General features: G+C 39.1%; 2 protein-coding genes across 4 annotated transcripts in view; one reads left to right on the forward strand and one right to left on the reverse strand.

The window, feature by feature from the left end:
• The window catches only part of PDE6H (phosphodiesterase 6H), a 178,215-nt gene that overhangs the window by 17,187 nt on the left and 144,542 nt on the right, over positions 1-16,486 (forward strand). The window lies entirely within an intron of this gene.
• ART4 (ADP-ribosyltransferase 4 (inactive) (Dombrock blood group)) lies at positions 1,520-15,465 on the reverse strand. Its single transcript, XM_015061735.3, has 3 exons — positions 14,688-15,465; positions 12,191-12,899; positions 1,520-4,621 (listed from the first exon to the last, which is right to left on the reverse strand). Exons 1-3 carry the CDS (start codon positions 14,871-14,873, stop codon positions 4,530-4,532), a joined length of 987 nt encoding a protein of 328 aa, XP_014917221.1. The 5' UTR covers positions 14,874-15,465; the 3' UTR covers positions 1,520-4,529.

Raw genomic sequence — 16,486 nt, forward strand, 5'->3', positions numbered from 1 at the left:
TTCTTTAAAGAGAAAACATATTTCCTTATACTTAAAAAAAGTCTGCAGCATGAGAAACTAAAAGGGAAAGAGATGGTGGGCATTTGATGGAGGGGGGAAGATGGCACTCAGTTTGTGTACTTTTTAGCCTGCGATGCAGTCACTTCCACCAAGGTTCCCAGGTCACCTCCTCAGTCATGGCTACTTTGAGGTTGCACTTTTGCTAACCTGAGTCAGGAGCTCAGCTCCAAAGCCAAGGCTGTCATTGGAATCACCACTATAATTTTAAAGTAGGAATGTCTTCCTTGCTCTCTAACAATAAGACCTTCCGAACATCCTGTGGCAAGGGCCACGGGGATTTTGACCATTTCCAGGGTTTAGAGGGTTTGCAAAAAGGATGAGTTTCATTACATGGAGTCTGCAGTTTCTCTCAGCTCCAATGCTGAAACCTTGTTTGTTTGCAATAGGTATCCATTAATAGCTGTCTTATTTTGAGGACATTCTTGAGCTGATCCATTTCTATCCTGACTTCAAAAATACACATATATAAATGGGAGGAGGGAGACGTGACTCTCACTTTGTTACTTTTTCTGAAACTGTGTGTATTCAGGTTTTCACCTGCTTTCTCTTGGTCTTAAGATTGTGTCCCAGGATATTACAACAGCAGGGGGAGTCACATGGAAATGAATGGGACAAGGGCCAAGAAAAGTCTTGGGCAGAGTCTCTCTGTGAAATGACTGGAAGAATGACTGGTGGCAGTTCTAGGGAAGTCCTCACCACATGTCAATGGGAACGCCAGCTAGTGTCATCCCTTGACCTCAGAGATGGGCAGGTCATCAGTAAGAGTGGTTTTCAGATGCTGGTGGCTCCTGTAAGGCTGGCCATCACTGACAGTGCCTCTCACAGATATTCCCCACCACCCAGGACCGCTAATCTTCCCACATTGATGACTTCTTGGTGGCGGCTGCTTCCCAGCCTGTGGAGATACTGTGTGTGTGTCGGTGGGGAAGCCTCACTCCTTTCCAACCTATTACTCTTGTTTAATGTTTCTCTCAAATTCTTTGTTTTGGGTTCCTCTCATTTTCTATCAGTTCCTCCAGGTTTTGAAAAGCAGCATGGGGAAGACTCACTAGTTTCTACCTCTTACCTAGTTTCAGTCCTCCTCAGGGGCCACGAGCCCAGTGTGAACTAACTGAATGAAGCATAAGTGGGAACAAAAATGTGAACTGCCATAAAGCAAAACAAAATGAAACACACGGGCATTTACTACGAGAAAATAAAGAAAAGAAGGAAGGAAAGAGGAAGGAAGGAAAACAAGGAAGGAAAGTAGGAAGGGAGTCCTGTAATACTTGTAATGCTTTTTTTTTCTTCACGTTTTCTCACTTGCCAATGTTTGGTACGTGTTGGCATCTCTGAAAGCATCTAGTTCAATGAATGTTTGTTGAATTTTACCAAATCAAGAGCTGGTTCATAGAGCGTAAGTCAATTTGATTCTGATCATGACACAACTCAGGCCAAGAATCCTGGCTCCCCAGGCAAATCAAACTCTACAGAAATTTTCTTTCACTGGCTTTATTATTTTTCAAAGTAATAGCAAACAGAGAAATTCACGACAATCAGATAGGCATATTAGAACACTGAATTATAAAGATAAAAATAAAATAATAGATGAGGCCAGATAACTTTTTGTGTACACAAAAAGGAGAGAAGCATGTTTTATTTTAATAAAAATTACTATAGGAGGGAAATACTATGCAACTTTATAACACCAGCTCTTTTAACAATTCATGTGAATTCGTGCACAGTCAAGCATCCATTTTATCTTCAAAGGTATCCCGGAAGAAAAAAAAGAGCAGAAATTACAGTGAAATTTTTGAAAGTGATGTCCTAAAATTTCATGAACTTAGACTTTGAATTGATTTAAATCAACGGTCCACTTCACAGTTTTCTTGCACAAAAACTGTGGACCATAGAGAGAGATCAAGGGAACGTAAACTATGGACATTCATCCTTAACCTACAAATCTACATAATTCAAGGGAATAACTTCTATCTCTGGAGATTTGTTCTATAAAGCAGCGGCAGGATCATAATCCCATAAGTCACAAGCCTGGAGGGCTTCTTAAACATAGGTTCTAAGTTTCTGATCCCATGGATTAGGATCAGGCCCTAGAGCTCACATTTCTAACAAATTCTTAAGGGACACTGATGCCGCAGGTGCTGGAGGCATGTGTTAAGAGTCACCTATTTAGAATGTCTTACTCAGAAAACTGATTTCTCATGGAGATCCAATGCATTAGACTGCCTTTTTAGCTTGTCTGGGTGACTCTTTCCTCTCTGGTCCACATTACAGCTTCACTCTACCAGACCTACTTCCTGACCCTTACGTACACTGGTCATTCCTATATCCTCCGACTCTCTCCTGCTCAGGTGTCTCCTTTCTACCCATCTGAACCCCTTTCTCAAGCCTCATCTCTGATAGAAAGCTGTATCCAACCATAGGTCAGAAGGATCTCATTTTTCTCTAAACTTCAAGTGCTTATTTGTATGCACGATGACACTAAGCACTTGACACATACCTACACTTACTATCTTCTTCCTCTAACCCCTTGCTCCACTCCCAGTGTTCCAAGACCTCGTTCAAATCCTGACTCCTCCCTGAAGCCTTCCTGGCATCTCTTCTTGCCTCAGTTTGAAGGAGTCTCTCTTTTGAACTATCATGAACAGTAGGCTTGATTTCCCCCTTTCTTTTGCTATTTCCTCTGTGACTCGTTTATGTTCTTTTTTTAATTTCTCCCAAGAGATTGTAAACTCATGGAAGATCTGGCCTACGACATTCAACTTTTAATCCCCAAAGTGTTTTGTACATAGTATGGTTCAATAAGTGCATTTATGTGGCACAGAAAAAAAAATTACATATGCAAGATGTTGGAAGGCTTTTCTATTGCTTCACTGAGGCTCACAGCAAAGCTTCTTCCCAGAGTCAGGCCTGCGGGACTCTACTCAGTAGCCACTAACCTGCCAAGCTCCCTGGGCAATAAATCAGGAATATTGTGTTTATGGAAATTTTATCCTTGCTTTATTAGGTATAGAGACCAATGTAAGCTAGGTGACAGAGATGCGCTTGGCCCTATTCTCAAAATTCCGTGTAAAGTATTAGATGCCTGAATTCTCTACCAGGTGATTTTAGGCTAATTCTTCACCGAGTCTCTTCTCTCATGGCACGGTCCTTTTAGAAAGTTCTCCTGGCGTCAGTTAAGCTGATTTTACTTTCGTTGTTTCTTACTCACATCTCAGAGGGGCTAAGTAGCATAGACTTTCAAAATTCAAAGGTAAAGAGCTAGCCCTCACTTTCACTCCATTTAGCCCAATACTAAGGTCTTTGGAAATCCGCTAAAACAACCCCATTACCCCACTCATATTGTATACTACTGAGGTGAGTTGGAGAACATTCCCAGCTGTGAAGTTCGATGATTTAGACTCCCTTTCACTCAATTATTGTCACATAGTGGCGACTCAGTGTATCTTTGATATGTGCTTGGTTATCAGACTTTTTTTCTCCTACATCTTCTCCTTTATCTCCACACACATCTACATACATTCTTAATAAATGTACTTAAATTTTTGATGCTGACTTAAAATCCAATTTGCCGGAAAGTTGTTTCTAAATTAATATATGAATTTAAATTCTCACTTCTGTAATGTTTTAGAAACACGTGCAGCACCCCACTACTGGCAGTGAATGAATGCTATTTCACTAACATCTTGTATTAACTTTCCCTTTTATTTCTCAAGTTTTCATATTTCCTCCTATCTAAGACTACACTGGTTTGGTCCTGAATTCTGATAAAAATCTCACACTTTAGTTATGTCTCTGGGCTTCAAAGCTTTTCCATCTGATGAAGAATTTGGTCTCTGTTTCGAACTCAAGCTTCTCTGGTTTGTTCCTACTTAGGATTGCTAAAAAAAATAATGGAGAATCCTTGTATTCATGATTCCTTTAATTGCTTAAGGTAGGATATTCAATTCAAATTATTTATGCAAATATACTATTTATTGATTTCTGTAATACAAAAAGCCCAGGAGTCCAGTTTCAGGCACAATTGGATCTAGGGGCTCATTTACTCTCATCAAAATGGTTTCTTTTCATTCCTCAATTCTTCCTTCATTGTGTTCGCTCCATTCTCAAGGAGATAGAGTCTCCCCTGCTGGTGGCAAGATAGCTGCTTAGTAGCTCCAGGCTCCTACTCACTCTGCTTTCATTAATCTTCACTCAAAAAAAAAAGGCTCCCACCCCACTCCCAATCCTGATGCCAAAAAATTACCATGATTGTATCTCACGGGCTCTGGCTGGGTCCTTTTCTATTTCAGTGTGAATCTCTGTGTCCAAGGAGAAGAAATATACGGAGTTACAGGTCCACTCACAGGCAGTGGGCTGAGCCAGCTCTGTGTCAGTTGATGACTGGGCAGACTGATTCCCCAAGGGTATTCAGGGTACCCTGGCTGGTGTCAAGCAAAAGGGCACAGAGAAAGCAAAACCACAAGGTTCCTTTATACTCTACTTTTGGAAGAGATGACGACACTGGTCAAGAAGGAGAGAGAAGCAATAACCATGGGAGCTGGGTTGTACTTTTTGCTGGAAGCTGTAAAAACAAACACAAAGTTAGAGATGTTTTAGGTGGCAGAGAATTTTTTTTTAAATGGCCTCATTTCTCCTTTGATTCACTTTTTTTTAAAGTTAGAAAATTCCTAATAAAAGTATTTTAGGTTGGCTATTTAAAAAAATATTCTTTTCGATATTTTCCAACAGAACTCAGCTTGTTTATTTTGCAGATGATGAAACGGGCACCAAGAAGTTCAGATATTTACTGCAGGTTACCCAGCTAGTAGGTATTTGAGATCTCCTGATTTGCCACCTTTATTATCATCAGCAGCACTCCCCGCATCACCCTTACCCCCATCTAATTACCATCAGCTTCATCATCATTATGAAAGCTAACATTGATTAAACAACTCATTCTGTGCTATGATCTATTTTAAGCACTTGCTATAGATGAACTCATTTAATCCTCACAGGAAATCTATGCAGTGTTTATTCTTCATTATCCCCATTTTTCAGTTGGTAAAATGGTGACACAAAATGTGGAGAAATTTACCAAGCATCACACATCTTTTTAACCACTATATTGTTTCTCCATACTTTGCATGTCCATTTTTTAATTACAAAGTGGGCCAAGGGTATTCACACAATCTTGCTTGGTGTGTGGTGTGTGTGTGTGTGTGTGTGTGTGTACACTGCCTACACATGCATGCTCTTCACAGGAAGTATGAGGAAGGTTAGCAGGCAGTTAGATGTGGCTCATGGAAGCAAGACTGGAATACAAGAAACTATGTCAGGTATCACTACTAATTGGGAATTTAATGGGATGAGGATATAGAATGAGTTGGAAGATGGAAACCTTTAAAAAAGGCTCTAGATAAAGAGTGGAATCGCCTTTTTAACCAGCCTTCACTGATTATTTAGAGTAGAAAAGATGTTTAGGGTAGGAAGACTTTCAGCTCTGTGATTGCCTATTTAAACATCTCATTTGATAGGATGACCCGATGATGGAGAAATATTTTTCCACTACTTTCGCATAATAATGCTTAAAATCCTTTGAGTTTCCTGGAATTTCTTAGAATTCTATATATGCAAACAATATTTAAAGCCCCAGTTTTCACCAATAAGAGTAGACACGGAGAGTTAATAGCGGGTACAGATTTCTAAGCTTTTGCCAAACTTTGTGTAAAACTATATTATCTGAACTCTCACAGGGACCTTGGAACCATTAATACCACTGTCGCAGGTTATTCATTATTCACTTCTTGTTTTGTTTTCTCTTCATTCAGGCTGAGGTCCCAAGGACCTCTGACCCTGCCTTTCCTCACTTTTTAACGGGATGAGATTCTACTGAAGAATTATCAGAAAATATTGATTGACAGCAAACCAATATAGCAGGTAGAAACTATGGTTATTGGAAGGAATTAGCTTTGGTCTTGAAGCTTTGCCCCTAGCCTACCTTTACCATGGTAGTCACTTTCACTGGGCCCCAGTTTTCTCATCTGTAAAATGAGAGCACCTCGAGGTTTTTGGAAATACTCGGATCACTGTCATTCCACTTTGTTTCACGGCTATTACAATGAGGCTCAAAAAAGTGACAGACATACAGATATTACTATTTTGAATCATACTCATCCTTCAAACCACCTATTAAGCCCCTTTCATAATAACCAGGATATTAAAAAAGCTTACTTTAATTTTATTTTCTCAGCTAAAGTAACTTTTCTTTCCTCTTTTGTTCCTTTTTTCTCTACCTTTCTTACAGTCATTAAATTTCTACCTCACACTTTATTATTTTTTTGCACAGACAATATCTTTGTTTAGGAGAATAAATGAAAAACATCTGTGAATTAAATTCAATGCAATCTACAAAATCTTTCATTTAAGGATAACTCACATTAAACTGACTTTTGTATTTGTTTTTACTTTTCTTCTAGGCTATCTATTTAATACTTTGTGTTCCCTCTGTCCCTAGTAGAGTGTTTTTCAAATTGGAGTTTGTGATGCATTGATGTCTTGTCATGACCATCACTCTTTAATAATGTCATAAAATGGGTTAGAATAAAAAACACTCTAGTTAAACGGCATGCAAAATGGTAACTGATTGTCTGTCTGTGTGTGTGTGTGTGTGTGTGTGTGTGTGTGTGTGTGTGTTTGTAATTTATGTGTATGCAAAGTGAGTTATAATCTAGTCACAGTCACAGAGGATTAAGACTAATGGTAGGTTCTTAGTAATATTTTTGAACAGCAAATAAATCTCCTGAAAATACTCTAAAGAGAAAACTGTCATGGGCTTTTTGTCATAAAGCATGGGTAAAAGTTGTATTTTTGTCATTTGTAAGCTGAATGATCTCACATAAGCCATTTAACCTCTCTAAACCTCAGTATTCACATCAGTACAGTGGGGTCAGTAACCCAATGTACAGGGTGGTGGTAAGAATTAAACAGATAATGTGTGTGAAAACCTTTTGTAAATGAAATTGCTACATAAATATCATTTTACTAGTGACTTATAACCTCAATTTGGTCATCTATACCTTAGGGTATACAGCCTGGGGAGAACATGATTATTATACCTTTTATTTAATGAATTCTGAATCTGCGAATTATACCGGATTGTTCAGAAAGAGTCAATCCCTTGAAAAAAACAGAAAAAGCTAAAACTGACATACAGCGTATCTAGGTAATCTGGTATTTGGAGCCGAATGCTATCTATAGCTCGTTTCTGTCAAAATGCAGAGATTAATGAGTGTCATTATTTTAGAGTTATCTAGGAAAAAGTTGGCACTCAAACAATGGTAAGCATTGTTTCTTCCGCCTCTTCTTTTGTTTTATTTTTAACTCTCAATGTCACTGAAGCACACATTTGTGCCATTAAACTATTATTCCACTTCCATGTGCAAAGTACCTTGCAGAGTTTTTCAATTGTGTTTGAGAGAGTGGATACCAAGTACTACCACAACATTCCCTCTTGCCCCATTTTATGAATAAAGAAACAGGCTTATAGGCTGTCATTTGCACAAGGCCACGTAGCTATTAACATATGTCCAGCCCATCCTGGCTCCAAAGTCTTCTCTTTCCACCATGCTGTGGTGGTTTCCACCATCCTAGATTCATTCAGTTACTCATTCTTTCATGCATTCGGGTGAGATAGACACTATCCTTCAAGAGTAATGTGATATCACAAATAGGGAAAACTTGTTTGAGATAAAGCCCAGAGTCAGAGAACACAGGAAACAGGAAGTTAATAAAATAAATAATATGTAACAGTAATAGTAGCTGAAAGTTTGGAGTACTTACTAGCATCAGGTATTGTTCTAAGAGCTTTTACATGCATAAGTCATTTTATACTCACTAGAATCTTATAAGGTAGGTTTTTATTAAAATTTCCCCCTGTGTTACATATAAAGAAACGGAAGCATGGAAGAACTAAGCCATTTGTCCATGTCCTTACTGCTAGTAACTGGCAAAGTTAACATGTAAAACCAGGCTTGCTAAAAACAATTAACTGTATTTTTTTCTAGAAACATGCTTAAGAATTTTGATTATGTGAAACATTTTAACAAATAAATCCTTCCTTGTCAATCCAACGATATAGAACAGAGCATGTATTTGTGTGTGTACAGATTTTTGGCACGGATTATTTTCTTGAACAAAGCAACATTTAAGGACAAATAACTGACATAACATATTTTGAATGTTTCAGTGAGCATGAAAACATCTGTTTCTATGGTAACCAGTATAGGTCATATGAGGGGTGAGAGAAGAATTAGAAGGGAGAGCTGTTAGTTTAGAATGTCTTAAATGATTTGTCTTTTTCAAATTGACTCGCTTAAATATATTATGCTACCAATTTGACCTGCTGACTCTCTGAAGGCGACAGATTCCTGGGTGCTCTTTGAACTTGGGAATCGTAGTTACAAGTTAACAGAACCAATTTTGAAATAAATTGAAGGACTGAAGAAGCTATGCTCTCTAATCTACTGTCTTTTCATTGGGAGAATTATGGTGTCCTGGCTGACCAATTTTAAAGGTCTTCGTGTTGTCTTTCAAATATGTTGTCTGTCAGATTAAGAGGGAACAGGAGAGGAAACAAGTCACTGGCTGAGAGGGACTTGTTGAGACATAAGATAGTTTGTGGCTTCTGCTTAGGAAAAAAATTGAAGGGGTAAGAAACAGTTGAGAGGACTCCGGTTTCATGAGGAATTAGATATCAGTAGAATACCATCTGTGCAGCCCTAGACTGAGGTTGATGGTGAACAATATCAGTTACCTAGAAAAACAGGTCTGGAGAGAGTCCACTGATCTTACTCCCTTCCAGTGAAGGACTCCCAGAAAAGAAAAACACACCGCCACCTTCCTCCTTCCATTGTTCATGTATGGATCAATCCAATACTGCTCCAAGATGTTGGGATAAGTGGAGTGTTACTTGTTAGTTAACAGAAATGAGTTCAGGAAAGTTTCAGAAATAGCTTACTCATTGAGAAAACAAATACCACTGCAGTGAATGGCTGCAAGCATCGTGAAATTAATCAAACTTTTTTGTAGTGAGTAGAGATAGGTGGATATTGGTTGTGTTTGTCTCAAGATTAGTCTTTTTGTCCTCAACTAAAGTGTCTATGCTAACCACCAGCCAATGGCAGCCTTGAGGCTTCCCTCAGTTGACTTCCCTAAGGGGTTTAGGGAAGGCAGAACCAGAGGATGGAGGAGCCTTCTCTGCAACTTTCAGCCAGAGCCAAAGGAGTCAAAGGAAGAATGGCATCACAGCAGCTTGGGCTTGTTCCTCTCCCTCTTTCAATCTTCCAAATAGTTTTGTAGTTGTGCTGGCTGGGAAGACACTCCAACTCCAGCTCTTGGCCTACCATGTAATGCCTCTGACCAAAACATCACCTTCTATGACCAGTGGTAGTTTCATTCCACCATTTACAATTTCTTCCCAAGACTGCACAGTTGGGGAATTTCTAGGAAAGATTTAGATATAATAACTCACATTGCAAGTGCCCACATTCCAGATCATTTATATTGTGGCTACAGCTCCTTAGTTTTTGACTAGGGGTTGAGCTTTCTAGAATATTTTCTCATTCTAGTAAGTATTGAAACTGTTTTTAGTCAATTGCGTTATCTGGTCATCTGACCCAAGTCCCAGGTCATGTAGAGGCATTGAAAGAGAATGCTTCATTTATTCACTTACTTATTCAACAAATACAGATTAAGTACCTCTGGTTCCAGGAGACTAAAATTAATATCGGTTAAGGCTTATGTATCATATACTATATGCTAGGGAATGTAGAAATTCTTTAGTGTTTTATTTTATTTTCCCAAGAGCCCTGTGGGGCTCTGTTATGATGCTCCTTACATAGCTGAAGAAACATAGGGAGTTTAAGCAACTGGATTGAGAACAGAACTAAAACATAGTACCAGTTGGACAGGAATTTAGACAGAGTGGACTGGGGTCCAAGTGCCTGGATTCCATGCCAAGCTCTTAAATACTATGTAGTCATATCCTGGCTCACAAAAAGCTTACAGAGCAGTACAAGATTACTGATTCCCTTAAGTATGATTTGTGATTCCAAAGATCCAGTCAAGACCAACCAAGCTTCCAGAATCTAGTGATATGCATGGCTACTCCAGCTAAGCCTTAACTCAAAGCTGTGCTTGAGTTGTTTCCTGACAGGAAAGCAAGGGTCATTAATTTGGTGTGGAGGGTCTTGAAACACCTTTTCTTTGAGACTTACAGAGAAGAGAGTATGGGTAATTGTTTGTATTATATTCTCCTTTTTCTCAGTTTCCTGAAAGCTACAAACATCATGAAATTAATACATTTTTTTGGTAATAAGTAGAGATAGGTGGATATTGGTTGTGTCAATGCCCTACAACTTTTTACTTAATATATTTTATTGTGCTCATCAACCTAGTAGAAAAATTTTTCTGTCTCAACTTCATCATGATGAGGATGAAGCAACCGTGTCATAGTCAAGTATAGTTCCAAAGAATCCTGGAAACTGGCTATGAATGTTCTCATTTATTATCAAAATCTCACTGTTTTCTTCATACTCTAGTGTTTCATATTCTCCTCTGCAAACACTAATCTCTTGGTTCTGTGGAACAGATACTCATTTCACGCATGGTACTGCCTACCACACTTCCAAGGAGAGGCAGGAGGAGATAAAAGTATTGATAGGTCACCTCTCCCCTGGTCTGTGTTTGCAGATAGCACCAGAGTGAGCAGGCCCAAGACTTCAGTGTGGATGATAGTTTCAAGATCTTTGTAACACTGTAGCCCCAAAATTTTGAGAAATGCTGACAGCCTGAATTACTAACAGTACCGATAGTGATGGAGTGGAGAAAGATTCAGGGATATTTCAAAGGTAGACACTGCAGTTGTGTGAGTGGGAATGAGTGCACAGGTGGATAAGGACGGTCTTCCTTCTGAATCAAACAGGGCACAGCACTTGCTACAGAAGTACCCTTTTGTGCAGTGACTGTGGCTGGCAACATACAGGGATGGAAAGGAGTCAGCCATGTATTTTTCTAAAAAAGGCCTTAACATATATTTTTGTTTCATGATGTCTCCAATTCCTCCTGCTTCAGTTCATTTTTTTCATGGTATCATCAGAGCTCTTGCTCAAATACTGCTCTAATCGACATTCCATTCCTTAAAAACTTCCAATGACTTCCCATTATCTATAGCATGAAATTTGAAAAGTCCTCAGCATAGAATACAAGAGTTTTAATGGTCTAGCTCGTCTGAATCTTCCCACTCCAATCAATCCCGTATTGCCTTTCTACTCTTCCTATGTCCTACACCTCCTACATTCCAACCCTCCAGAATCGCGGAGATTCCCTAAAGACACCAGCTATTTGAAATCTGTGATTCAGCATATGCTGTTTTCTGCTTGCAATGGCTTTTCCTCTCTTCTTTCACTGAAAGCCCCATGTGGTCCTCTATCTCAAGTCCCATGTGGTCCTCTATTCTGAAGGCTTTCTTACTTTCTCCAGAGACAATGAATAGCTTCCTGCATAGGGAAGCCACAGCTGTTGCTTAAACATCTAGTGTGTTGCTTAGTGCTTTTGAGTGTGGACAGTTGTTCATATTTCCATTTCTCATTAGACTAAAAATCTCCCTAGGATAATGATCTTGCTTTATTCATTTCACATTGCCTGGGGTCTCCCATTCCAGTTCCTGGAACATAGAAGATAGTTAATAGATAAGAGTGAATGAATAAATCATGCTTCCTGCTTTACTTTCAGCACTCCTTATTCCTGTAATGGCCATGACAAAAAAAAAAAAAATGAGTTAGAGGGAGAAGGTAAAAATACTATATTTTATGTGCTATTTTTTTCAGTAGAGGTTTACTCTCTGTGTCTAGAATGCCCCACTGCAGAAATACATTTTTTTTTTTCTAGAGGTAGTTTAGCAGAAAGAAGAGAAGGGAAACCAAGAAAGAAGGCAGATTATCTCTAATCTGTCAGTTCCACCATCCCTGAAGGCCAGTTTCCATGGTTTTGGCCTTTCCCTCAACAAGCTTACCCAGAAAAATAACTTTTGTAAAAGAACAGTGGTCTGTGATCCTGATTAGAGTGGATTCAATTTAGATCAATAATATAATACCTTTTAGTAGCTGACAGTTATATGTGCTCTGGTTCCCAGCTGACTGCAATTGCAACCAATTTCCTCTTGGGTTGTAGCTCATATTTACAACTTTGAACAACTCATAGGGAGGGACCAGGACCTCCTTCTTGACAGAGACTTCTTCTACAGGTGCACCCAGACAGGTGAATATGGTAAATAGAGTTTGGTTTTCAGACTTCTGTGTGTCTTCTTTTCGGAGGGAGGTGGAGAGGAATTGGCCAAATCGGATGGTGGCACCTCTGTAGGCTTCCAAATTGATACCCTTCATCTCATGATGCACCTCATAACACAATGAGTTATTCTTCCTGACTATCTCTTTCCTTAGCAGCTGGATTGCTGAGGTCAGGTAGTAGTGTAGGTATTTGAAATGGAATGAATGTTTATACTGCCGTGGAGTCCTAGTAGCACTGGCCATGGCTCTGATGAAGTCTGTGCGAATGCTATTGTTTGATGTATAAACTGAGATGGCCACAGCATGCGTAATATTAATGTTCTTGGGGAGATCTTTTTCTTGGTTCAACCAGGTTAAATAGGCATTACTCCAGACCCTGTAGTAATTTCTATGTGTTTCTATTTCTTTTGTGAAATAATCCCCTTGACTTAGCTTCTCCATGACCTGCTGGCTGCATCCTTGGTACTGATCATCAAAGGAATTTGGTGCCAAGTCAAAGTTGATGTTAATGGCAACCTATAAGAAAAGAAAAATATTGATTTTAACCATTCATATCAGATGGTAGGTGTGGTGGCTGACTTGCTATACTCCATAAAGCCAAGTCTTTGCTTCAAAACTTATTTGCTGAAGTAAGTTTCACTCATATTCATTACACACTGCCCCAGTATGCCCTGCATCAGTGACCTGTGTTAGAGATTGAATTTGGGTTGATAAATATTACTAAAAGCTCAAAAAACCCTCATCTCCTCAGGGAGGAAGTGACCCTTCTTGTGTAACCAAAAACAGTATTTTTGCACAGGGAGTACTTTGAAGAAAAAAATTGTAATCTTAAAGTTTATGTATACCTTCTGCTTCCCCTGTTGATTCCCTCCACATTCTCTCATGGGTGTTAAGAAATATCTCTGTAGGTGAATACTTAAAACCTATATTAAGTCTTTGAACTTTATTTAAGAAAAACCTTCAGTAATGAGTAATGTTGGGTTCTCCCAAGGGGGCCCCAGTATATAACAGCCCTCTTTTCTGACCAATTGAAAAAATTGAGGGGGGTGGGAAAGCATATATGAAGGTTAAAATAACATCTTTACTACTGAACTGTTGGGGCACACATCTTTAAGTCTGATGGAAAGTAGATTTGCTAAGAGTAAACCTCAGAATGAGGCAGACCTGCCTACTTAGCTGGAGACAGTGTTGGACTGTGGTCCTGCCCAAAGTAAGAATCTGGTCATGGAGGTACATGGAGCTCATGCCCTTTGCCATCAGGCTAACTCCCAGGAAGAAGAGCAGACTCAAACTCATAATACCCAGTTATTAATCCTAATGTTACCAATCAAGTAAATTTGTCCAGCTCCAGAGGAGAAGTACAGTGGTCAGGAGTGTGCCGAAGATAGTTCCTCCTCTTAGGAGACAGGAGTGGGAAAAAGACATTTTCTCATTGGTAGTCCATAGAATGTTACTTATTAATATCTAGTCCATATTAAACTGAGGTTAGAGATTTGAATACAAATTCATTAAGCATCATCAGTCCATATTTTTTAGAGCCCTATTTTCAATTATCCAAATTCCAAGATGTTTTCTTCTTGGCAAAGAAACTGTGCTTTTCTAATAGACAGTACTCATTATATTAGGAGATAGGATTCCATCCACTCAATGTCAAAGATGTTGCAGCTAACACTCAAAAACATACCATTTGGTGTTTTTACTGTTATTTATGATGAAAAGATGTTTAGTTGTATGTAAAATGGAACAGACTTTTAAGATTGCTTAATGATTTTAACCAATAGCTCTTTATGGAAGATTTACAAATAGTTCTACAGAATCTATTTATGCCAAAAGAAGCCAAAATCAATAATATCATGTTCTGTTCAATCTTGTAAGCTCTAAAAACTTTACTATATTACTCGATCTCAAATATGTACTTTGTTATCTCTTAACAGTAGGTTATTTTTCCTTATGCAGAACTTTAAATTATAATACTTCTTGTGACTTGATCCATATGACACAGTCTAAAGTCAAATAGGCTATTTTGTACCACTTGTCCTAAAGAAGCAGCGTTTCACTTAAGTTTTATGGAGGATCAAGAAAATAACACTATGCCCCTAGCTTCCATAATGCCAAATTTATAAACTCTAAAGAATTCCACAATTGTTGATCATTGTTTTCAACCCCCTTCACTAAGCATTACTTGTTAAAATGTCTGAAAGAAATTAGAATCAAGTGACTAAAGGTCATTTAAAGGTTGTCACCAGGAAAGTGCCCCGCTGGAGCACTCACCATAAAGAAATCTCCTCTTCAATTGTGCCCTACCTCAGAACTCCCGGAGGGTGTCTGCAAGGCAGAGAACAGCATCAGGAGAGGAAGCTGCTTTGGAAGGAGCCAGATTCTCAGCACAGGGGCTGTAGGAGTAGTTGGGAAAAGAGTCCTCCTGCATCTGTTGGTCAATGGATGGTATCTGTTTGTGTTAAAAGTACTTCTTTGCTCTTGCGGCTTCATCCTGAAACGAGTGTTCAGTGTTCTCCTTTGGGAACCTTCCTTGTTCACATCTTGTTGATGACTACCAGCCAGCAGTTTTCTGAGGGAAGAGATCAACTCCAACTTACTTGCAGAGCTGATATTTCTGTGAAATAGCCAGATCTGTGCACCAAAAAAGGGATTCTAAAGTGAACTTGTTACGTTTCCCATTAAAAAAAATCCCTTATCTAGTCTGTGTGGGGGAATTCCAAAGGCCTGTTAAAGGTCAGGCTCAGCAGCTCAACCTTAACTTTCTCAGGAAGACAGGAAAAGGCACAAGCTGTACAGCGTCTGGGGCCAAGCGACATTATCTTGAGCTGCAGGGTTTCATCGCGAGTGATATGATTGGCTCCCACAGGTTGCTGGAAAGATGCCACCTCAAGGTGGGTCTATGTCAGGTACATTTGGTGCCGCTGATAGGCCGCCCCTGCCCAGAAGGGGCTGATAAGAAGCAGCACACCTTTTAGGGTTACTGTGAAAAAGAAGGCTCTCATTGCTGCTTTCCCACGATAGCCTTGAAACTCTCTAATCCAGAAACTATTCCTGTTGGGGTCACAGCTCTTCTGTTTTCTCTTCTGAAGGCATCAGATCCTCTATCCACACTATTTCAGTATAGTGAATCCTACTGACTACTGTCAGAAGACAGCCTCTGAACAGCTGACATCAATCAAAAGCAGGGTCCAGTGTGCTAAGTTAATGCAGCACAAGTGTTCTGTTAGACATTCTCTCTCAGGCACTTCCCTCTCTAGTTTGAACATCTTTCATCTGTTCCCAATCATTGGGATAATTGTTTTTCTTGCACATCTTTCCCATTAACACTTCCCATTTCACTATTTAACTGTGAAGAGAGACTAAATCTTGTTCTTAGAAATTCTGGTATTTTTGGGGGTGACTGTGTGACCCAGTCTGTTAAGTGTCTGACTTTGGATCAGGTTATGATCTCACAGTTCATGAGTTTGAGCCCCACATTGGGCTCTGTGCTGACAGCTCAGAGCCTGGAACCTGCTTTGGATTCTGTGTCTCCCTTTCTCTCTGCCCTTCTCCCACGCACGCTCTGTCTCTCTCTCTCTCAAAAATAAATAAACATTAAAAAACCCATGAAATTATGGTATTCTTTTCAGCATCCTAAAATAGTTTGTAATCTAAATTTTCTGATGATCACAGCAGTTCTGTCTCATGACAAAAGTCCAGAGTATTCACACAAGTATAAAAGGGGATACAAAATTACCCATAACCTATCACCTGGACAAGGGTACTATTTAGATTTAGATTTTGGTATTACACAACACACACACACACACACACACACACACACTTAGGACTGAATTAATATAGTATGCAATTTTCATACTGTTTTTTCCCTTAACATTTTTAATGTAAGCACATCTCCCTATAGTTTAATAATTATTGAAAACATGACTTTTTTTTTATAGCTGCACAGTATTCCACCATAGGTGCTACAATGCAATGAAATATGGAATGGATCCATGCATCCATCTCAGAAACACATTGATCAATGAATAGAACATAATAGTACCTCCTTATCCAACGCTTTGACCTGTTTTTAATTCTTACAATAGCTTCTGGCCCTGAGA

Source organism: Acinonyx jubatus, chromosome B4 (genome assembly GCF_027475565.1).
Source record: "Acinonyx jubatus isolate Ajub_Pintada_27869175 chromosome B4, VMU_Ajub_asm_v1.0, whole genome shotgun sequence".
Taxonomy (NCBI): Eukaryota; Metazoa; Chordata; class Mammalia; order Carnivora; family Felidae; genus Acinonyx; species Acinonyx jubatus.

Excerpts from the sequence above, each read along its gene's own strand:
- ART4 (XM_015061735.3), bottom strand. The coding sequence starts at position 14,873 with ATGAAGCCGCAAGAGCAAAGAAGTACTTTTAACACAAACAGATACCAT. Across the intron at positions 12,900-14,687 it reads CACCCTCCGGGAGTTCTGAG|GTTGCCATTAACATCAACTT; the intron begins GTAGGGCACAAT and ends CTTTTCTTATAG. Across the intron at positions 4,622-12,190 it reads TAACTGTCAGCTACTAAAAG|CTTCCAGCAAAAAGTACAAC; the intron begins GTATTATATTAT and ends TTGTTTTTACAG.